The sequence below is a fragment of the Oncorhynchus nerka genome, linkage group LG6 (assembly GCF_034236695.1).
Source record: "Oncorhynchus nerka isolate Pitt River linkage group LG6, Oner_Uvic_2.0, whole genome shotgun sequence".
Lineage (NCBI taxonomy): Eukaryota > Metazoa > Chordata > Actinopteri > Salmoniformes > Salmonidae > Oncorhynchus > Oncorhynchus nerka.
Genome location: NC_088401.1, coordinates 87,776,168 through 87,796,256, shown reverse-complemented (window position 1 = coordinate 87,796,256; position 20,089 = coordinate 87,776,168). Strand labels below are relative to the sequence as shown.

The window sequence follows — 20,089 nt, the reverse complement described above, 5'->3', positions numbered from 1 at the left end:
GTTCATGAAGACGCAAAGTGGAACTAATAGTATATTTTTTAAATGTAAATTAAAATCCCAGAGTGTCCCTTAAGTGTCCCATAGTAGATGTGTTGATCTAGGATCAGGTGCTCCCTGTCCATTCATTATGATCTAAAAGGCAATACTGATCCTAGATTTGAGTTTGGGTTGCCGGAGGACAATTTGGGTCACGAAGGATTTTCAAGTTGGATCTCGAGCTGAAAAAGTTAATGAACCCTTGGCCTATTTCAGTGAACTGGTTGTATTCATGTTACAATAGCCTACTAAGCCTAACACATGTTACAATAGCCTACTAAGCCTAACACATGTTACAATAGCCTACTAAGCCTAACACATGTTACAATAGCCTACTAAGCCTAACACATGTTTCATAGGCTACTGGTTTGGCTAAATAGGCTATAAAAAACACATTATGAATTACAACAAGTTCAATTAAATCATTTTTCAATCTTTCCCCTTAGGAAATTGGATAGCTACTTCAGGTCAACTGATTAGCTAGATTATATATATATATTTTTTTAACCTTTATTTTACTAGGCAAGTCAGTTAAGAACAAATTCTTATTTTCAATGACGGCCTATATAAGAAATTGCTTCCATTAGGTTTAATTAGAAATTCGTCATTAGGTCCTTATAAAGTCAAGCGTTGTCATTTCAGCACCACGCCTTTTAACACCTGATATTTGTCCCGTCAGAGCCTCGTCTGCCCTCCGGTGACTTCAGGAAGTAACACACCGACCCCCTCCGCCTATTGTTGATCCACCCTGCCGGGAACAGAGAACCGTTCTGACCGAAACGTGGGATTCACTTTTTGTTGTTGTTGTATTTCAACATTTTATCGCCACTCGTATGCTGTGACTTTCAATAGTTTAGAATTACATAGATACAATTATCGAAGCTGTAACTCTCTCAAAGGGAGTGAGGTTGTTTGGGAAAGAGGAAACTTTTTTTCATCCCTGAACGAATTTCCATTCCTCCATTTTGAGGCATTTTGTTTTTTGGATCTGGAAAAAGTTTAAGTGTATTGTCTTTCGGTAAGTTTTCATTGAGATTACGTTTTTTTGTTTGTTGCATAAGTAGTTTTGTCTATTTTGTTTCACCATTTGAATTGTTTCAATGTAATACGAAACTAAATTGTGCGTGTCTCGCTCGTATTGTGCTAGCGAATACTTCACGTTTTCAGTTACACACCGTCGCTAGTTAAATAGCAAACAGTGATGTTGAAAATACTGGAATTGATGACTAGTTATGAACTTTAAAAACTATATGTCAGTAAATTTAACTTTGTTGCTAATTTCAACAATTATAGCAGTAACTGTTTGAAGTTGCGTGGGATTTCGATGTGTCCACTTGCTAATGCTAATGCTAATGCTAAGTTCGCCAAAGGCAAACAAACTAATCGCAAACTACAAGTGTTTGTCATATCTGCAAAAACCCAGCTCCAATGTAAAGCCCAAACTATAAATGAATCGACAGGACATAACATTAATTGGTTAAGCTAGTTAAATGAGTAGTTTTATAGTTAACTAGGCAGCTTCCTGACATTCCCAACATCCCAGTTGAAAGTTTTTAAAACCGGATGAATGCAACCAGAGGGAAGAATTGGGCCACCGCCCTCCTCACCCGCAGGATGCTCCTAACCTGATCTGCTGAAAAGTGTACAAAATAAATCATTTCCCAAGTATTTACAAAATATATATATATTGAATAATAGCTAACACTCAATCACTTTACTGCTGTCGTCCCCGTGTCCTCGACTAGATACTGTATCTCACAGCAACCCAATATATATGTTCTCTCAATCTGACAGTTCATTCAATCATATTGTATATGCAATCATTTCTATGAATGGGCCCACCAGAAACTAATTCTCATAACCCTACCATTTATCACCATGAAGTCCTAAGTCCTACCTAACTAGTTGACTTGCATAGATTTGGTTTTAGATTTCTTTTCTTTTTCTCTTGAATGGCATTGGCCTAAATTCCACCATTGTCATAGGAATGCCCCCCTACCCCACCCTGTAAACCCAGTTGAACTGACCAGGCTACCTTCTCCAATAAGTCTCAGCCCACATCCCAAATAGCACCTGATTTTCTATATATATATATATATATATATATATATATATATATATATGTGTATATATATATATATATGAATACGTGCTTTGGTGATAAAATGTCACTTCCTTATGCTATAAAATAATTGTTTACCGAGACAAATATGATTATTCATGTTCTGAATTGTTCATTGGGGCCTTTCTCTAACATATCATTAACATTACATCCCAACAAATGTGCAGCCCAATACATCCGATAATAAGCACCCGGCTCTGTTCACATAGCGGTGCAGGTTTCTCATAACAAATTAATAATTTTAACATTTTGTGGTGGGTGTCAATGTTGGTTACGTGGGTTGCAAAATTAGCACGACACGAGCTGAGTTCAATGTAAAAAGGCTTTAAAAGTTTAAAGGCTTGGTGTTCTGTTGACCTGTCAGAGATTAATGTTTGTTGTTGTAAAGAAATCTATGGGAAAAAGAACTGGATTTTGGCATTGGTATGTAAAGCGTACACTCAAATATGATCATGCTGATTTGATATCCATCAGGGGTCGTGGTAATTTTTCACCCAGACAAAGAGATAAATCACAGGAGAAATATCTTACTTTAGTTTTGTAAATGCTGATCTAATATACTTGTTATTTTCTGCTCGGCTTCAGACTGATTTTGTGCGTCAGTTGTAATTCTCCATTCGGATGTGAATTCATGGATGAGAATTCAGTGTGGCATTCTATCAGCAGACGGACGGTCTGACAGTGTAGCATTCTATCAGCAGACGGACGGTCTTGACAGTGTGGCATTCTATCAGCAGACGGACGGTCTGACAGTGTGGCATTCTATCAGCAGACGGACGGTCTTGACAGTGTAGCATTCTATCAGCAGACGGACAGTCTGACAGTGTAGCATTCTATCAGCAGACGGACAGTCTGACAGTGTGGCATTCTATCAGCAGACGGACGGTCTGACAGTGTGGCATTCTATCAGCAGACGGACGGTCTGACAGTGTAGCATTCTCTCAGCAGACAGACGGTCTGACAGTGTAGCATTCTATCAGCAGACGGACGGTCTGACAGTGTGTCATTCTATCAGCAGACGGACGGTCTGACAGTGTGGCATTCTATCAGCAGACGGACGGTCTGACAGTGTAGCATTCTATCAGCAGACGGACGGTCTGACAGTGTGGCATTCTATCAGCAGACGGACGGTCTTGACAGTGTGGCATTCTATCAGCAGACGGACGGTCTGACAGTGTGGCATTCTATCAGCAGACGGACAGTCTGACAGTGTGGCATTCTATCAGCAGACGGACAGTCTGACAGTGTGGCATTCTATCAGCAGACGGACGGTCTGACAGTGTGGCATTCTATCAGCAGACGGACGGTCTTGACAGTGTAGCATTCTATCAGCAGACGGACGGTCTGACAGTGTGGCATTCTATCAGCAGACGGACGGTCTGACAGTGTAGCAAAAATTTTCTCCGGTGCTTTTCTCAGTGTAGCCTATTTTTCTCTGGTAAAATGCAAGATTAACTTAAAAGCAAAAAACATTAGGAAATGTTCCTGGCTATATCTTCTATGATAAACATTAGAAATGTAGCCTAATGGCAATGCGTCATTTTTGCCATTACTTGTGTGGCCGTGAGCCAGGTGGCGTATTACCTCTGTTGTCATCTGATGAAAATGAAGCCATTTTCTACTGAATGTGTTGCACTAATGAAAACTATAGTTGCACATACCTGATCACACTATTGAACAAAACATAACTGACTTTCAATATAAAACGCAGGTGAAATGGTTAAAAATAATTTTATCTGCATTTTGAAAATTTAGATTTCTGAACTCAAAATGTGACGCCTGTCCATCTTACCTCTAGTGTTTTATGTCCTGTGGATTGGAGAAGAGGTTCAGTTCAACAGGAGAGTGAGCCTGTCAGTTAACCAGGAGCCTTAATTCTTGCACAGAATCCAGCCTAGCTGACTCAATTTTCCAAATTTGACTGCTTTTCCCCCCTCTTTTTTTATTATTTTTTATTTAACCTTTATTTAACCAGGTGGGCTAGTTAAGAACAAGTTCTCATTTACAATTGTGACCTGGGCCTCTGGCCTCCATGGATATAGTCACTCTGACTATAGCCATCCTACAAGGGTAATACCTCCAATACATTTTGAACGGCTCATGGTAGAGAAATGAGGGTTGGACCATTTTGTTTTCTTAAATTATTATATTTACAATTATAAACTGTGTGGTTCGAGCCCTGAATTCTGATTGGCTGACAGCCGTGGTACATCAGACCGTAATGTTACATTGTTACTGCTCTAATTACGTTGGCAACCAGTTTATAATATCAGGAAGGAACCTCAGGGATGTCTGGTATATTGGCCATATGCACCCTCCGCCTTATTGCTTAATTAACATATTATTTTATCCATTGGTCAAAAGGATGCTTTTTTTTTGATTGGACACTCTACTAGATGGGTCCCTGGTCAGAAAGTAGTACACTATGTCAGAAAGTAGTACACCCCGGTGTGTTGAGAGACGGCCCCCCTCGGTGTGTTGGGAGACGGCCCCCTCGGTGTGTTGAGACGGCCCCCTCGGTGTGTTGAGAGACGGCCCCCCTCGGTGTGTTGAGAGACGGCCCCCCCTCGGTGTGTTGAGAGACGTCCCCCCTCGGTGTGTTGAGAGACGGCCCCCCTCGGTGTGTTGAGAGACGGCCCCCCCTCGGTGTGTTGAGAGACGGCCCCCCTCGGTGTGTTGAGACTGCCCCCCCCCCTCGGTGTGTTGAGACTGCCCCCTCGGTGTGTTGAGGACTGCCCCCCCCGGTGTGTTGAGGGACGGACGGCCCCCGGTGTGTTGAGGACGGTGTGTTGTTGAGGGACGGACGGCCCCCGGTGTGTTGAGGACGGACGGCCCCCGGTGTGTTGAGGAACGGACGGCCCCCGGTGTGTTGAGAGACGGCCCCTCGGTTTAGACCAGGCAGGGTCCTGGGTCCAGCCCTACTCAGCCCTCGGGGCATCCTGATTATCCCTGTCTGCCACTCAGTGCATTAAGGCTAATCAATACAAGGCCTGTCGCTGCATGAAAAAGAAAATCGAATAAGTGCCAATATGTTACTCTGCTCCACTTATGTCTGTCTGTCTAACAATGACGGAGTGAGACCTGTCTCCTCTGAAGAGGGAGCATCCATATTTAAAACTGCGTCTGTCCAAATTGTCACGACACCATGGGTTCTTCCCAAATGCCCCCCCACACACACCGTTTGCCTGGCACGCTGTGTGCCCTGGTCATAGGGAATAGGGTGTCGTGACTTGTTTTTTTTCTCTTTTTGTTGCCATGGTTGCAGTGGGGTTTCCTAAATCACTGTAGAATGAATTGGTTCAATAAACAATTTTTTTTTCAATGGGTTTCACAGCTTTTCTTTTTTATTCCATGGCATTTTAAGGCCTTGTGGGGGTGTGGGTAGGTAGCTCTTATCTAGGCTAGCTGGCCCAATCCTGTTCTATGCTGCACATGGGTCAGTTGAAATGTGTTGTACCTCCAGGGTGAATACCTCCAGGGTTAACACACAGGTCAGAGGTCAGTTGAAATGTGTTGTACCTCCAGGGTGAATACCTCCAGGGTTAACACACAGGTCAGAGGTCAGTTGAAATGTAGTGTACCTCCAGGGTGAACACACAGGTCAGAGGTCAGTTGAAATGTGTTGTACCTCCAGGGTGAAAGTGTGCTGTGTTGTTGTCATGGTTTGTGGCTTAAACCCCCCCCCCCATCTGATGAACAACCCAGCCCTAGACATCCATTTTGTCATAATCTCACCTCTCTCCTCTCCTTTTCAGATACCGAGTGAACATGACAGCCATAAACACGGCCAACATAAACTTCAAATGGGATCCGAAGAGCCTGGAGATCCGTACCCTGGCTGTGGAGCGGCTGCTGGAGCCCTTGGTCACACAGGTCAGAATACATTTTAACAACCCATCATGGGATGGAAAACTCATGCTGTGACTTTTTTTCCACATTTTGTTACGTTACAGCCTTATTCTAAAATGGTTAAAAAAAAAAAATTTCCTCGTCAATCTACACACAATTACCTCACAACGACAAAGTGAAAACAGGGGTTTTTGCACTTTTTTGTTGCTAATTTATATATATATATATATATATATATAAAAAACATACCTTATTTACGTCCAGTCAAATGTTTGGACACCTTAACTTCTTGCGTCGAGCCATCCCGGATCCGGTATCGTGACTACAGCTCATTACCATAACACAACGTTAACTATTCATGAACATCGCAAATGAAATTAAATTAATCTATTTGCTCTCAAGCTTAGCCTTTTGTTAACAACACTGTCATCTCAGATTTTCAAAATATGCTTCTCAACCATTGCAAAACAAGCATTTGTGTAACAGTATTGATAGCTATGACATAGTGCCCCCATAGGTTGAAGAGGTTAATTGTTACTATTTTCTACATTGTAGAAAAATAGTGAAGACATCAACTATGAAGTGACACATGGAATCATGTACAGTATTAATCAAAAGTGTTGAACAAATCAAAATATATTTTCGATTTGAGATTCTTCAAAGTAGCCACCCTTTGCCTTGATGACAGCTTTGCATTCTCTCAACCAGCTTCATGAGGAATGCTTTTCCAACAGTCTTGAAGGAGTTCCCACACATGCTGAGCACTTGTTGGCTGATTTCCCTTCACTCTGCGGTCCAAATCAATCCACACCATCTCAATTGGGTTTTTGGGTGATTGTGGAGGCCAGGTCATCTGATGCAGCACTCCATCACTCTCCTTGGTCAAATAGCCCTTACACAGACTGGAGGTGTGTTGGGTCATTGTCCTGTTGAAAAACAAATGATAGTCCCACTAAGCACAAACCAGATACAATGTCGTATTGCTGTGGTAGCCATGCTGGTTAAGTGTGCCTTGAATTCTAAATAAATCACCCCCAAATCTCAAATTTGGACTCATCAGACCAACGGATAGAGTTCCATCGGTCTAATGTCCATTGCTTGTGTTTCTTGGCCCAAGCAATTCCCTTCTTCTTATTGGCGTCCTTTAGTGGTGGTTTCTTTGCAGCAATTCGACCATGAAGGCCTGATTTCACAGTCTCCTCTGAACAGTTGATGTTGACATGTGTCTTACTTGAACTCTGTAAAGCATTTATTTGGGCTGCAATTTCTGAGGCTGGTAACTCTAATGAATTTATCCTCAGCAGCAGAGGTAACTCTGGGTCTTCCTTTCCTGTGACGTTCATGTTTCTGCATTGACTAAATGCCTTAATGATGGACTACTGTTTCTCTTTGCTTATTTGAGCTGATCTTGCCATAATATGGACTTGGTATTTTACCAAATAGGGCTCCAAGAGTGTGCAATGCTACCATTGAGGAAAAGGGGGGTTACAAAATCTAAATAATTTTGTTTTGTTTAACACTTTCTTTTGGTTATGATTCGGCAGGTAGCCTAGTAGTTAGAGCGTTGGTCCAGTCGCCGTAAGGTTGCTGGATCGAATCCCTGAGCTGACAAGGTACAAATTTGCCGTTTTGCACCTGAGCAAGGCAATTAACCCACTGTTCCTCAGGCACCCCCCCCGGCACTTCTCCGATTCAGTGGTTTGGTTAAATACATTTCAGGTGACTGCAGTGTCGTACAACTGACTAGGTATCCCCCTTTCCCATGTGTTATTTCATAGTTTTGATGTCTTCACTATTTTTCTACAATGTAAATAAAAATAAAGGAAACCTTGAATGAGTATGAATGACCTTTGACTGGTGCTGTTCAGACCATTTGACTGGTGCTGTTCAGACCATTTGACTGGTGCTGTTCAGACCATTTGACTGGTGCTGTTCAGACCATTTGCCACGAGACTTGAATTCTTCGCTCTGGCGCATCCTGTTTCCATTGATCATCCTTGAGATGTTTCTACAACTTGATTGGAGTCCACTTGTGGTAAATTCAATTGATTGGGCATGATTTAGCAAGGCACAAACCTGTCCTATATAAAAGGTCCCACAGCTGACGGTGCATGTCAGAGCAAAAAACCAAGCCACGAGGTCGACGGAATTGTCTGTAAGAACCTTGAGACAGGATTGTGTCGAGGCACAGATCTGGGGGAAGGGTACCAAAAAATGTCTGCAGCATTGAAGGTCCCCAAGAACACAATGGCCTCCATTATTCTTAGATGGAAGAAGTGTGGAACCACCAAGACTCTTCCTAGAGCTGGCCGCTCGGCCAAACTGAGCAATCGGGGGAGAAGGGTCTTAGTCAGGGAGATGACCAAGAACCTGATGGTCACTTTGACAGAGCTCCAGTGTTCCTCTTTGGAGATGGGAGAACCTTCCAGAAGGACAACCATCTCTGCAGTAATCCACCATTCGGGCCTTTATGGTAGAATGGCCAGACGGAAGCCACTCCTCAGTAAAAGGCACAGACACCGCTCATCAGCTGGCCAATACCAGCCCTACGGTGAAGCATGGTGGTGGCAGCGTCATGCTGTGGGGATGTTTTTCAGTGGCAGGGACTGGGAGACTAGTTGAGATCAAGAAAAAGCTGAACGGAGCAAAGTTCAGAGAGATCCTTGATGAAAACCTGCTCCAGAGCACTCTTGACCTCAGACTGGGGTGAAGGTTCACTTTCCAACATGACAATGACCCCTAAGCACACAGCTAAGACAACGCACAAGTGGCTCTGAATGTCCTTGAGGTCTTGAACCCGATCGAACATCTCTGAAGAGACCTGAAAATGGCTATGCAGCGCCACTCCCCATCCAACCTGACAGAGTTTGAGAGAATCTGCAGAGAAGGTTGGGAGAAACTCTCCAAATACAGGTGTGCCAAGCTTGTAGTTTCATACCCAAGAAGACTGGAGGCTGTAATCGCTGCCAAAGGTAGTTCAACAACGTAAAGAGTATGAATACTTTTTTGTAAATGTGATATTCATGTTTTTGTTCAATACATTTCTAAAAATAAAGTTTTTGCTTTTGTCATTATCGGATATTGTGTGAAGAAAAACAAACAATTGAATCCATTTTAGAGTAGGGCTGTAACAAAATGTTAACAAAATTTAACAAAAATTAACAAAATGTGGAATAAGATAATTAAGGGTTCTGAATATTTTCTTAAGTTAAGTTTGATAAATTATGTCAATGCCTCCTGGAAGCATGTAGATTTATTTATATATTTTAGAACGGGTGATCATGCATCCACTTTGTTTTGATTTGTACCTTGGTATCTAGCCCGAACTGCTTGAATGGCACTAGCTACTTCTACTGTTTTAGTATGGAATCAAAGACTAGGCAAGATATGGCTGGAAGTTTGGCTGCAGCAAAAGATGTCCGTCTGATGTTGTACATCTCACCCTCAAGGCATTTGACCTCTCCCCCCTCTCTCTCTCTCCCTCTCTCTCGTCCTGCTCCTAAAGGTCACGACCCTGGTGAACTCCAGCAACAAGGGGCCGTCCAATAAGAAGAAGGGTCGCTCTAAGAAGGCCCATGTATTGGCTGCCTCGGTGGAAACCGCCACCTTGAACTTCCTGGATAAAGGAGAGAAGATCGCCAAGGAGAGCCAGTTCCTCAAGGACGAGCTCACCGCTGCCGTGGAGGATGTACGCAAGCAAGGTACGGTTAAGCTACTACTGGCCTTGACTCCTTTGCTCTGAATCCAGATATGTAATTTGGCCTTGTATTTCTGCCTCTTGAGTTCCAAGAGAGCACATTTATTCAGTTGGGGCGCTATGAATCTGCCCTATGAATGAATTCAAACTGCTTCCAGGCATTGAACTGTTGCTCTCTGTTCTGTCATATCCTCCATTTTACTCTGCAGTCTTTCAATCTGTCTTGTCTGTATTGAGGGGAAAGTGTGTGTGTGTGTGTGTGTGTGTGTGTGTGTGTGTGTGTGCGTGCGCGCGCCAGGGTTTCTCTGGATCAAAAAGGGGCTTAAGTGGGTGGGCGTGGCAGGGTTTGAGTCGTTACGGCTGAAATTTCAAGAATTTGAGGCCCACCATGTGTGCAGAGATTGGCTTAAAAAGGCTACAATTTCCTGCAATTTTACATTTGTCTAGGGAGGCAAGATAGATTTTTGCCGTTTTTTTAAAGCTAATTTCCTGAAATTATTCACATTTTGCCATGCAAGTTGAGAGAAAATGTTGCAGATTACAAAGATAAAATCTGCTATTCTACCTTCTGGAGCTGAGTATCGTTTTTATAGTTTTAAAGGCCCGCCCAAGCCTTTTTAAAAGGCATAAAAACTGCTGTCGTGTTGGCTCAGTCTAGAGGGCTGCGTAGAGGCATGTAGCCTTAAGCATCATCCCCCCCAATCTTTTAACTCGTGTTGTTAAATCTCATTACTCCTAGTAGCTGCGGTGTGGTTTTCCCCCTCTGTCCCTTCTGGTGGAGGGAGGAGAGGACTCGGGTTAATGGAGAGGTTTAACCCCGTCAAGATGCTCAACTCCTCATTTCTCAATGGCTTGTTTTGCCATGCATGTTTTAAAAGCCTGTTGATATTGATGCCAATTGAATGAGACAATATTTTGTAGGCAGGAGAGGGATCTCGCCCACTATCTTCTCTCATCCCGTTTTCGTCCTATTTACATACAGAGTATCTGTATCCCAATTTGCCCAGGCTGAAAATATGGATTTTATGCGCATATGCAGTTTTTTTTAAGTGACTGATTTTCCACTCTGCTTCCTGTATTAGCTGAGGGCTCCACTCTGCTGCCTGTGTTAGCTGAGGGCTCCACTCTGCTGCCTGTATTAGCTGAGGGCTCCGCTCTGCTGCCTGTATTAGCTGAGGGCTCCGCTCTGCTGCCTGTATTAGCTGAGGGCTCCGCTCTGCTGCCTGTATTAGCTGAGGGCTCCGCTCTGCTGCCTGTATTAGCTGAGGGCTCCGCTCTGCTGCCTGTATTAGCTGAGGGCTCCGCTCTGCTGCCTGTATTAGCTGAGGGGGCTCCGCTCTGCTGCCTGTATTAGCTGAGGGCTCCGCTCTGCTGCCTGTATTAGCTGAGGGCTCCGCTCTGCTGCCTGTATTAGCTGAGGGCTCCGCTCTGCTGCCTGTGTTAGCTGAGGGCTCCGCTCTGCTGCCTGTGTTAGCTGAGGGCTCCGCTCTGCTGCCTGTGTTAGCTGAGGGCTCCGCTCTGCTGCCTGTGTTAGCTGAGGGCTCCGCTCTGCTGCCTGTATTAGCTGAGGGCTCCGCTCTGCTGCCTGTATTAGCTGAGGGCTCCGCTCTGCTGCCTGTATTAGCTGAGGGCTCCGCTCTGCTGCCTGTATTAGCTGAGGGCTCCGCTCTGCTGCCTGTATTAGCTGAGGGCTCCGCTCTGCTGCCTGTATTAGCTGAGGGCTCCGCTCTGCTGCCTGTATTAGCTATTTCCTCTTGCCATGATATCAACAGATACAGTGGCTTGTGAAAGTATTCACACCCCCCCTTGGCATTTTTCCTATTTTGTTGCCTTAAAATCTATTTTAAATACAGGTTATTATTTTTTTTGTATCATTTGATTTACCCAATATGCCTACCACTTTGAAGATGCAGAATATATATTTTTTTAAATTTGTGAAACAAAACAACAAAAACAACTTGAGCGTGCATAACTATTCATCCCCCCTCCAAAGTCAATACTTTGTAGAGACACCTTTTCCAGCAATTACAGCTGCTAGTCTCTTGGGGTATGTCTCTATAAGCTTGGCACATCTAGCCACTGGGCTTTTTGCCCATTATTCAAGGCAAAACTGTTCCAGCTCCTTTAAGTTGGATGGGTTCCTGCTGGTGTACAGCAATCTTTAAATCATACCACAGATTCTCAATTGGATTGAGGTCTGGACTTTGACTAGGCCATTCCAAGACATTTTAAATGTTTCCCCTTAAACCACTCGAGTGTTGCTTTCGCAGTATGCTCAGGGTCGCTCTTCTGCTAGAAGGGGAACCTCCCTCCCAGTCTCAAATCTCTGCAAGACAAAACAGTTTCCCTCAAGAATTTCTCTGTGTGTGTGTGTGTATATGCACACAGGTGGACTAATTATGTGACTTCTGAAGGTAATTGGTTGCACCAGATCTTATTAAGGGGCTTCATAGCAAAGGGGGTGAATATATATATATATATATATATATATATATATTACACACACACCTCTTTCCCATTTTTTTTTTTTTTTTGAAACCAGTCTCATCAAATTGGTTTTGTCCATCGCACAAAATCCAAATTTAAAATCAGTTCAAGTTACAGGTTGTAATGCAACAACAACAGGAAGAAACACCAAGGGGGATGAATACTGTTGCATGGCGCCGGGCGGCGTAACCACGGCACCGGGCGGCGCAACCACGGCACCGGGCGGCGCTAAACGAACCTGTCAGACCAATACGAGCTCGACTGACTCGAACGTTTGTCTGCTCAGAGACGGGACACCAGACACGCTGTCTTAATTGGTGATTGAAGGGTTATTTTTTATTTTTTCATCGTCATGGCAAACACTGGTTGAACTGTGCAGGAGTGGGCTAAATGGGGGTAGATTTTGGGCATTGGTGGGTAAAAGGTGTCTTCCACCAGCCACGTTGGTGGGTGTTCAGGGCTCCACTGTACGAGCGTTTCACTGTACACTGTACGAGCGTTTTTACTCACATTTGTGAATTAAAAAGTCCAGTATGATCACATTTTATAGTAACATAAATGCTGCAGTAATTGTTTTCAAAGTATTTCTGTTTGGTTTGATTCGTAGCTGGTCAATTTAATCGCACAACGTCTTTAGAAGTAGGAATCCTACTAAGCCTATACCACCAGGTGCTTCAACGCTGGGGGCTGTGAGGTCAGAGGTCGACCTCTACTGTGCGCACGTTTAAAAGCTGAGGTGAAATATTCATTTTTTGAGAAGCGCCGCGCACCGACATAAGTTGGATTAATTTACTTGGAAGAAAAAAAAAGTCTACTGAAGTGAGACTGTCCTCGTGTTTCTTGGCTAGTTTACATTGATAAACATATTTTTTATATTTTAAGAACATTTCAACTGTTAAGGAATAGACTCGGGCACAAACATGACTCCAGTCGCGCTACCTCTGTAACCTCCAGCTCTTAAAGGTCGCAGGTGAAAAATGCCTTATGAGATGAAGCAATATTCCACATTACTTCTTGCTAGTAATACATATTTTGTTTTGGTATCATTACAAAATATGCACATGTTTTGGTGTAGTTTTGGTGTAGTTTTGTGTGTAGTTTTGGTGTAGTTTTGGTGTAGTTTCAGCAACAAAAACATGTGTTTTGACTGGTAGATTGGCTCCTGAGTGGCGCGGCGGTCATCTCAGTGCAAGATGCGTCACTACAGTCCCTGGTTTGATTCCAGGCTGTATCACATCCGGCCTTGAATCCCATAGGGGCGGCGCACAATTGGCCCAGCATCGTCCTGGTTTGGCCCGGGGATTTTATTTTATTATTATTTTTTAAAACCTTTTATTTAACCAGGTAAGTCAGTTAAGAACAAATTCTTATTTTCAATGACGGCCTAGGAACAGTGGGTTAACTGCCTGTTCAGGGGCAGAATGACAGATTTGTACCTTGTCAGCTCGGGGATTTGAACTTGCAACCTTCCGGTTACTAGTCCAACGCTCTAACCACTAGGCTACCCTGCCGCCCCAGGGTAAATACGCCGTCATTGTAAATAAGAACTTGTTCTTAACTGACTTGCCTGTTTTAAATCTATGTGCCAGAAAGTACGTTTTAGGCTCTTCGGGTAGTTCTCAGGAACTACCCTATATGGCAGCAAGCCAGCCACTATAAAAATGTACCTATGTTACACGCGACGCCTGTTTTTCTCCAAAGTGTAGGGACTGCGTCCTTGTGCATCTGCAAAGTGTTTGACGCAACCCGAGTCACAGACCAGTGGTCACCAACGGGTCTTCCTAGTCGATCACCAAACATTTCTTTTGGTGCGAATTGATTCAGCAGCACTAGCACCCGCCGAGGCGGCGTTTCATGTGTCTGAAGGTGGAACATGACCACAGTGTTCTGGAGCCTGGGGACTGTATTAACGAGCCTGGAACGCACAGCAGAGTTGATCCTGTGAGATTTCAAAACTACACTCAAATTAATTCAGTGTAGAGCTGCAGTTTTTATGAGTAAGTTCATGTTTAATTTATTCAGTACTTTAACACTTTTTTTTTATTTTTATTTATTTATTTATTTTTTATTATAATTTTATTTTATAAATACAAAGTGTTCCCATGAACTGAGAGGGATAATTCACTGTCTCTGGTCATAGTGACAACATGAATTGGTGCATGAGATGGAAATAACGCAGTGGCACGTCAGTTTTGCCATCAGCTGGAAGACTGTCCCCTTTTCTCAGCAGATGGGGGAGGTAGAGAGGATGGTCTCTCACCAGACTGACCATCAGCTGGAAGACTGTCCCCTTTTCTCAGCAGATGGGGGAGGTAGAGAGGATGGTCTCTCACCAGACTGACCATCAGCTGGAAGACTGTCCCCTTTTCTCAGCAGATGGGGGAGGTAGAGAGGATGGTCTCTCACCAGACTGACCATCAGCTGGAAGACTGTCCCCTTTTCTCAGCAGATGGGGGAGGTAGAGAGGATGGTCTCTCACCAGACTGACCATCAGCTGGAAGACTGTCCCCTTTTCTCAGCAGATGGGGGAGGTAGGGAGGATGGTCTCTCACCAGACTGACCATCAGATGAGAGACTGCCTCCCAGCTGCCCCCCAGACTGACCCTCAGATGAGAGACTGCCTTTTCTGCCCCCCAGACTGACCCTCAGATGAGACTGCCTCCCCGCTGCCCCCCCAGACTGACCATCAGATGAGAGACTGCCCCCCCAGACTGACCCTCAGATGAGAGACTGCCTCCCGCTGCCCCCCCCCAGACTGACCCTCAGATGAGACTGCCTCCCCGCTGCCCCCAGACTGACCATCAGATGAGACTGCCTCACCCCCTCCCCCAGACTGACCATCAGATGCAGGCCGCCAGTCCTGTATAATAAAGCTCAATATGCTCACTAAATGTGTTGCATTACTTGAAAGGCACAACTAACTATTACTAATTGATAATGTAACAATATTCAAAAAACATTTTTATATTTTTATAAACCGAATTTGAAAATGGCCTGAACATCGTCGGCAGGGGTAGTTGAAGCATAGTCAATATGTAGTGGTGAAGTATTGGGTCTTTAGCCCACTGCACCAACCTCATTGCTACAGTACTGTTTCTCATTGGTTCATGTTTTGCCTTATGTTTTAAGTCATGTAAAAAAATAAACACTCAGGTTTTTGCATTTATTTATTTGCCTCTGATCTTCACTCAAAGATTTATTGACCTCTTTCATAGACGGTTGTCTCTGCTTACACACGGCAAGCAGGGTTGGAAATTAAGACATGTGGTCAGATGTTGTTATTGGTGGGTAAGAATATACATTTCACCAGACAGTGGTCAAACAGCATTAGAAATAAGGTTATAAATAAATAAATAAATGAACTAATAATCCAAAGGCCACATGTAGATGTTGGTGGAGTTGACAGACTGCTATGGTGTGGCTTGGTCCCAGTGTTTCCATGTAGATGTTGGTGGAGTTGACAGACTGCTATGGTGTGGCTTGGTCCCAGTGTTTCCATGTAGATGTAGATGTTGGTGGAGTTGACAGACTGCTATGGTGTGGCTTGGTCCCAGTGTTTCCATGTAGATGTTGGTGGAGTTGACAGACTGCTATGGTGTGGCTTGGTCCCAGTGTTTCTATGTAGATGTTGGTGGAGTTGACAGACTGCTATGGTGTGGCTTGGTCCCAGTGTTTCCATGTAGATGTAGATGTTGGTGGAGTTGACAGACTGCTATGGTGTGGCTTGGTCCCTGTGTTTCCATGTAGATGTTGGTGGAGTTAACAGACTGCTATGGTGTGGCTTGGTCCCAGTGTTTCTATGTAGATGTTGGTGGAGTTGACAGACTGCTATGGTGTGGCTTGGTCCCAGTGTTTCCATGTAGATGTTGGTGGAGTTGACAGAGACTGCTATGGTGTGGCTTGGTCCCAGTGTTTCCATGTAGATGTAGATGTTGGTGGAGTTGACAGACTGCTATGGTGTGGCTTGGTCCCAGTGTTTCCATGTAGATGTAGATGTTGGTGGAGTTGACAGACTGCTATGGTGTGGCTTGGTCCCAGTGTTTCTATGTAGATGTTGGTGGAGTTGACAGACTGCTATGATGTGGCTTGGTCCCAGTGTTTCCATGTAGATGTAGATGTTGGTGGAGTTGACAGAGACTGCTATGGTGTGGCTTGGTCCCAGTGTTTCCATGTAGATGTTGGTGGAGTTGACAGAGACTGCTATGATGTGGCTTGGTCCCTGTGTTTCTATGTAGATGTTGGTGGAGTTGACAGAGACTGCTATGGTGTGGCTTGGTCCCAGTGTTTCTATGTAGATGTTGGTGGAGTTGACAGACTGCTATGGTGTGGCTTGGTCCCAGTGTTTCCATGTAGATGTTGGTGGAGTTGACAGACTGCTATGGTGTGGCTTGGTCCCAGTGTTTCCATGTAGATGTAGATGTTGGTGGAGTTGACAGACTGGTGTGGCTTGGTCCCAGTGTTTCCATGTAGATGTTGGTGGAGTTGACAGACTGCTATGGTGTGGCTAGGTCCCAGTGTTTCCATGTAGATGTTGGAGTTGACAGACTGCTATGGTGTGGCTTGGTCCCAGTGTTTCCATGTAGATGTTGGTGGAGTTGACAGACTGCTATGGTGTGGCTTGGTCCCAGTGTTTCCATGTAGATGTTGGTGGAGTTGACAGACTGCTATGGTGTGGCTTGGTCCCAGTGTTTCCATGTAGATGTTGGTGGAGTTGACAGACTGCTTTGGTGTGGCTTGGTCCCAGTGTTTCCATGTAGATGTTGGTGGAGTTGACAGACTGCTTTGGTGTGGCTTGGTCCCAGTGTTTCCATGTAGATGTAGATGTTGGTGGAGTTGACAGACTGGTGTGGCTTGGTCCCAGTGTTTCCATGTAGATGTAGATGTTGGTGGAGTTGACAGACTGCTATGGTGTGGCTTGGTCCCAGTGTTTCCATGTAGATGTTGGTGGAGTTGACAGAGACTGCTATGATGTGGCTTGGTCCCTGTGTTTCTATGTAGATGTTGGTGGAGTTGACAGAGACTGCTATGGTGTGGCTTGGTCCCAGTGTTTCTATGTAGATGTTGGTGGAGTTGACAGACTGCTATGGTGTGGCTTGGTCCCAGTGTTTCTATGTAGATGTTGGTGGAGTTGACAGACTGCTATGGTGTGGCTTGGTCCCAGTGTTTCCATGTAGATGTTGGTGGAGTTGACAGAGACTGCTATGGTGTGGCTTGGTCCCAGTGTTTCCATGTAGATGTTGGTGGAGTTGACAGAGACTGCTATGATGTGGCTTGGTCCCTGTGTTTCCATGTAGATGTTGGTGGAGTTGACAGACTGCTATGGTGTGGCTTGGTCCCTGTGTTTCCATGTAGATGTTGGTGGAGTTGCCAGAGACTGCTATGATGTGGCTTGGTCCCAGTGTTTCCTGGACCGTTATATTGATTTGTTCACACGCTAGGTTGTTTTTCAATGTTAGGTTGCTGCAACTGTAACAGGGCAGGTGAGAAGTCGAATTGTGCTTTTTACCCGATTTTTACTTCTTACTAGTAATACAGATAGCATCTGTTTTTTTGTCTTGTAAAATATAATCGGAGGGGCCGGTAGATGATTATATTTTAGAAATCTACCTGTCAGTGGCTGGTCGGACCAAAAAAAGTGAATTTCCAACCCTGACGGCAACTTAAGTAAACGTGATATTTTTAGAACAAGGATGTAACAGAAAAATTCAAGGAGTCTGAATTTCCCGAACGCACTCTTTCTATCTGGAGGCTTCCTACTGAGATGGTTACATGATGATGGGAGAAGACTGGGAACACAGCGAGGGGAACACAGCGAGGGGAACACAGCGAGCACACGATTTGAAGTAACTACAGACTACAGATACGGAGGTTTAACCCATTGAATCAGTCATAGGTAACCTACACATTGGATTTTGTAACGTAGCTGCTGTTCTCCTCCCTCCTCCCTTAACATGTCGCTTTTCACTCCCATACGGAAATGATTAAGACCCCTTGACTTATTCCACATTTTGTTACATATTTTATTTGAAAATAATTCAGACCCTTTACTCAGCACTTTGTTGAACTACCTTTTGGCAGTGATTACAGCCTCTGGTCTTCTTGGGTACGACGCTACAAACTTGGCACACCTGTATTTGGGGAGTTTTTCCCCCTTTCTTCTCTGCAGATTCTCCCAAGCTCTGTCAGGTTGGATGGGGAGCGTCGCTGCACAGCTGTTTTCAGGTTTCTCCAGAGATGTTCGATTGGGTTCAAGTCCGGGCTCTGGCTGTGCCACTCAAGGATATTCAGAGCCACTTGTGCATTGTCTTGGCTGTGTGCTTAGTGTCGTTGTCCTGTTTGAAGGTGAACCTTCGCCCCCAGTCTGAGGTCCTGAGCGCTCTGGAGCAGGTTTTCATCAAGGATCTCTCTGCACTTTTCTCCATTCATCTTTCCCTCGAGTCTCCCAGTCCCTGCCACTGAATAATATCCCCACAGCATGATGCTGCCACCACCATGCTTCACTGTAGGGATGGTGCCAAGTTTCCTCCAGATGTGACGCTTGGCATTCAGGCCAAAGAGTTCAATCTTGGTTTCATAAGACCAGAGAATCTTGTTTATCATGGTCTGAGAGTCTTTAGGTGCCTTTTTGACAAACTCCAAGCAGGCTGTGCCTTTTACTGAGGAGTGGCTTCCATGTGGCCACTCTACCATAAAGGCCTGATTGGTGGAGTGCTGCAGAGATGGTTGTCCTTCTGGTTGTCCTTCCCCCATCTTCACAGAGAACTGGTCAGTGACCACTGGGTTCTTGGTCACCTCCCTGACCATGGCCCTTCTCCCCAGATTGCTCAGTTTGGCCGGGCAGCCAGCTCTGGGAAGAGTCTTGGTGGTTCCAAACTTCTTCCATTTAAGAATGACGTAGGCCACTGTTCTTGGGGACCCTTTTTAATGCTAGGTATCCTTCCCCAGGTCTGTACATCGACACAATCCTGTCTCAGAGCTCTACGGACAATTCCTTCGACCTCATGACTTTGTTTTTGCTCTGACGTGCACCGTCAACTGTGGGACCTTTTTATATAGACCAATCAATGGTCTTTATATATGTCCAATCAATTGAATTTCCCACAGGTGGACTACAATCAACTTGTAGAAACATGATCAACGGAAACAGGATGCACCTGAGCTCAATTTTCGAGTCTCATATCAAAGGGTCTGAATACTTATGTAAATAAGTTATTTCTGGGTTTTATTTGTAAATTACATTTCTAAAAACGGGGTTTCACTTTGTCATTTGAGGCTATTGTGTGTAGATTTGAGAAATAATATTTAATACATTTTTAGGACAAGGCTGTGACGTAACACAATGTGTGTAATACTTTCTGAATGCCCTGTGTATATATATGCAGGATAGCAGCTCCATACTTTTGCACATCTTCGCGGAGCCACAGTGGATTTGCATGGCACAGCATTCCGGATGAATCATTAGTGTGTTGGGCGGGGTTGCTAATCCTAGGTATGTCGTGGGCACGGCTAAACAGGGATCGTCACGGCTGTTAGTGCACAGCTTGTAGCGTCTCATTCTCGCTTTGTTCCGCTATCCGGGATACTTCAATTTTCTAGTTCGCCCAGACTGACTGTTGCCAATGGAAATGACAAGGGAGAGCATAAGCAAAACTTCTGCATGCGAGGGAGGGAGGGATGTAAACATTTTATCTCTTATGTATTTCAATGGCTGTATTCTCCACGTGGCATCTTACTGACGCAAATTCCGTTTTCAGATGTAATGTCACGACGACCCGTTTCAGATGTAACGTCGCGACGACCGTTTCAGATGTAACGTCGCGACGACCGTTTCAGATGTCACGTCGCGACGACCGTTTCAGATGTCACGTCGCGACGACCGTTTCAAATGTCACGTCGCG

The 20,089-nt window shown here is 44.5% G+C and overlaps 1 protein-coding gene across 1 annotated transcript in view; it reads left to right on the top strand.

Annotated features, from left to right (window-relative positions):
- The first annotated feature begins 731 nt into the window (after positions 1-731).
- Positions 732-20,089, top strand: part of LOC115122782 (catenin alpha-1-like) — a 271,073-nt gene continuing 251,715 nt past the window's right edge. Inside the window, 3 exon segments of the mRNA XM_065019987.1 lie at positions 732-1,054; positions 5,914-6,031; positions 9,513-9,708. Coding sequence (XP_064876059.1) covers positions 5,927-6,031; positions 9,513-9,708 — 301 coding nt within the window. The 5' untranslated portion in view covers positions 732-1,054; positions 5,914-5,926.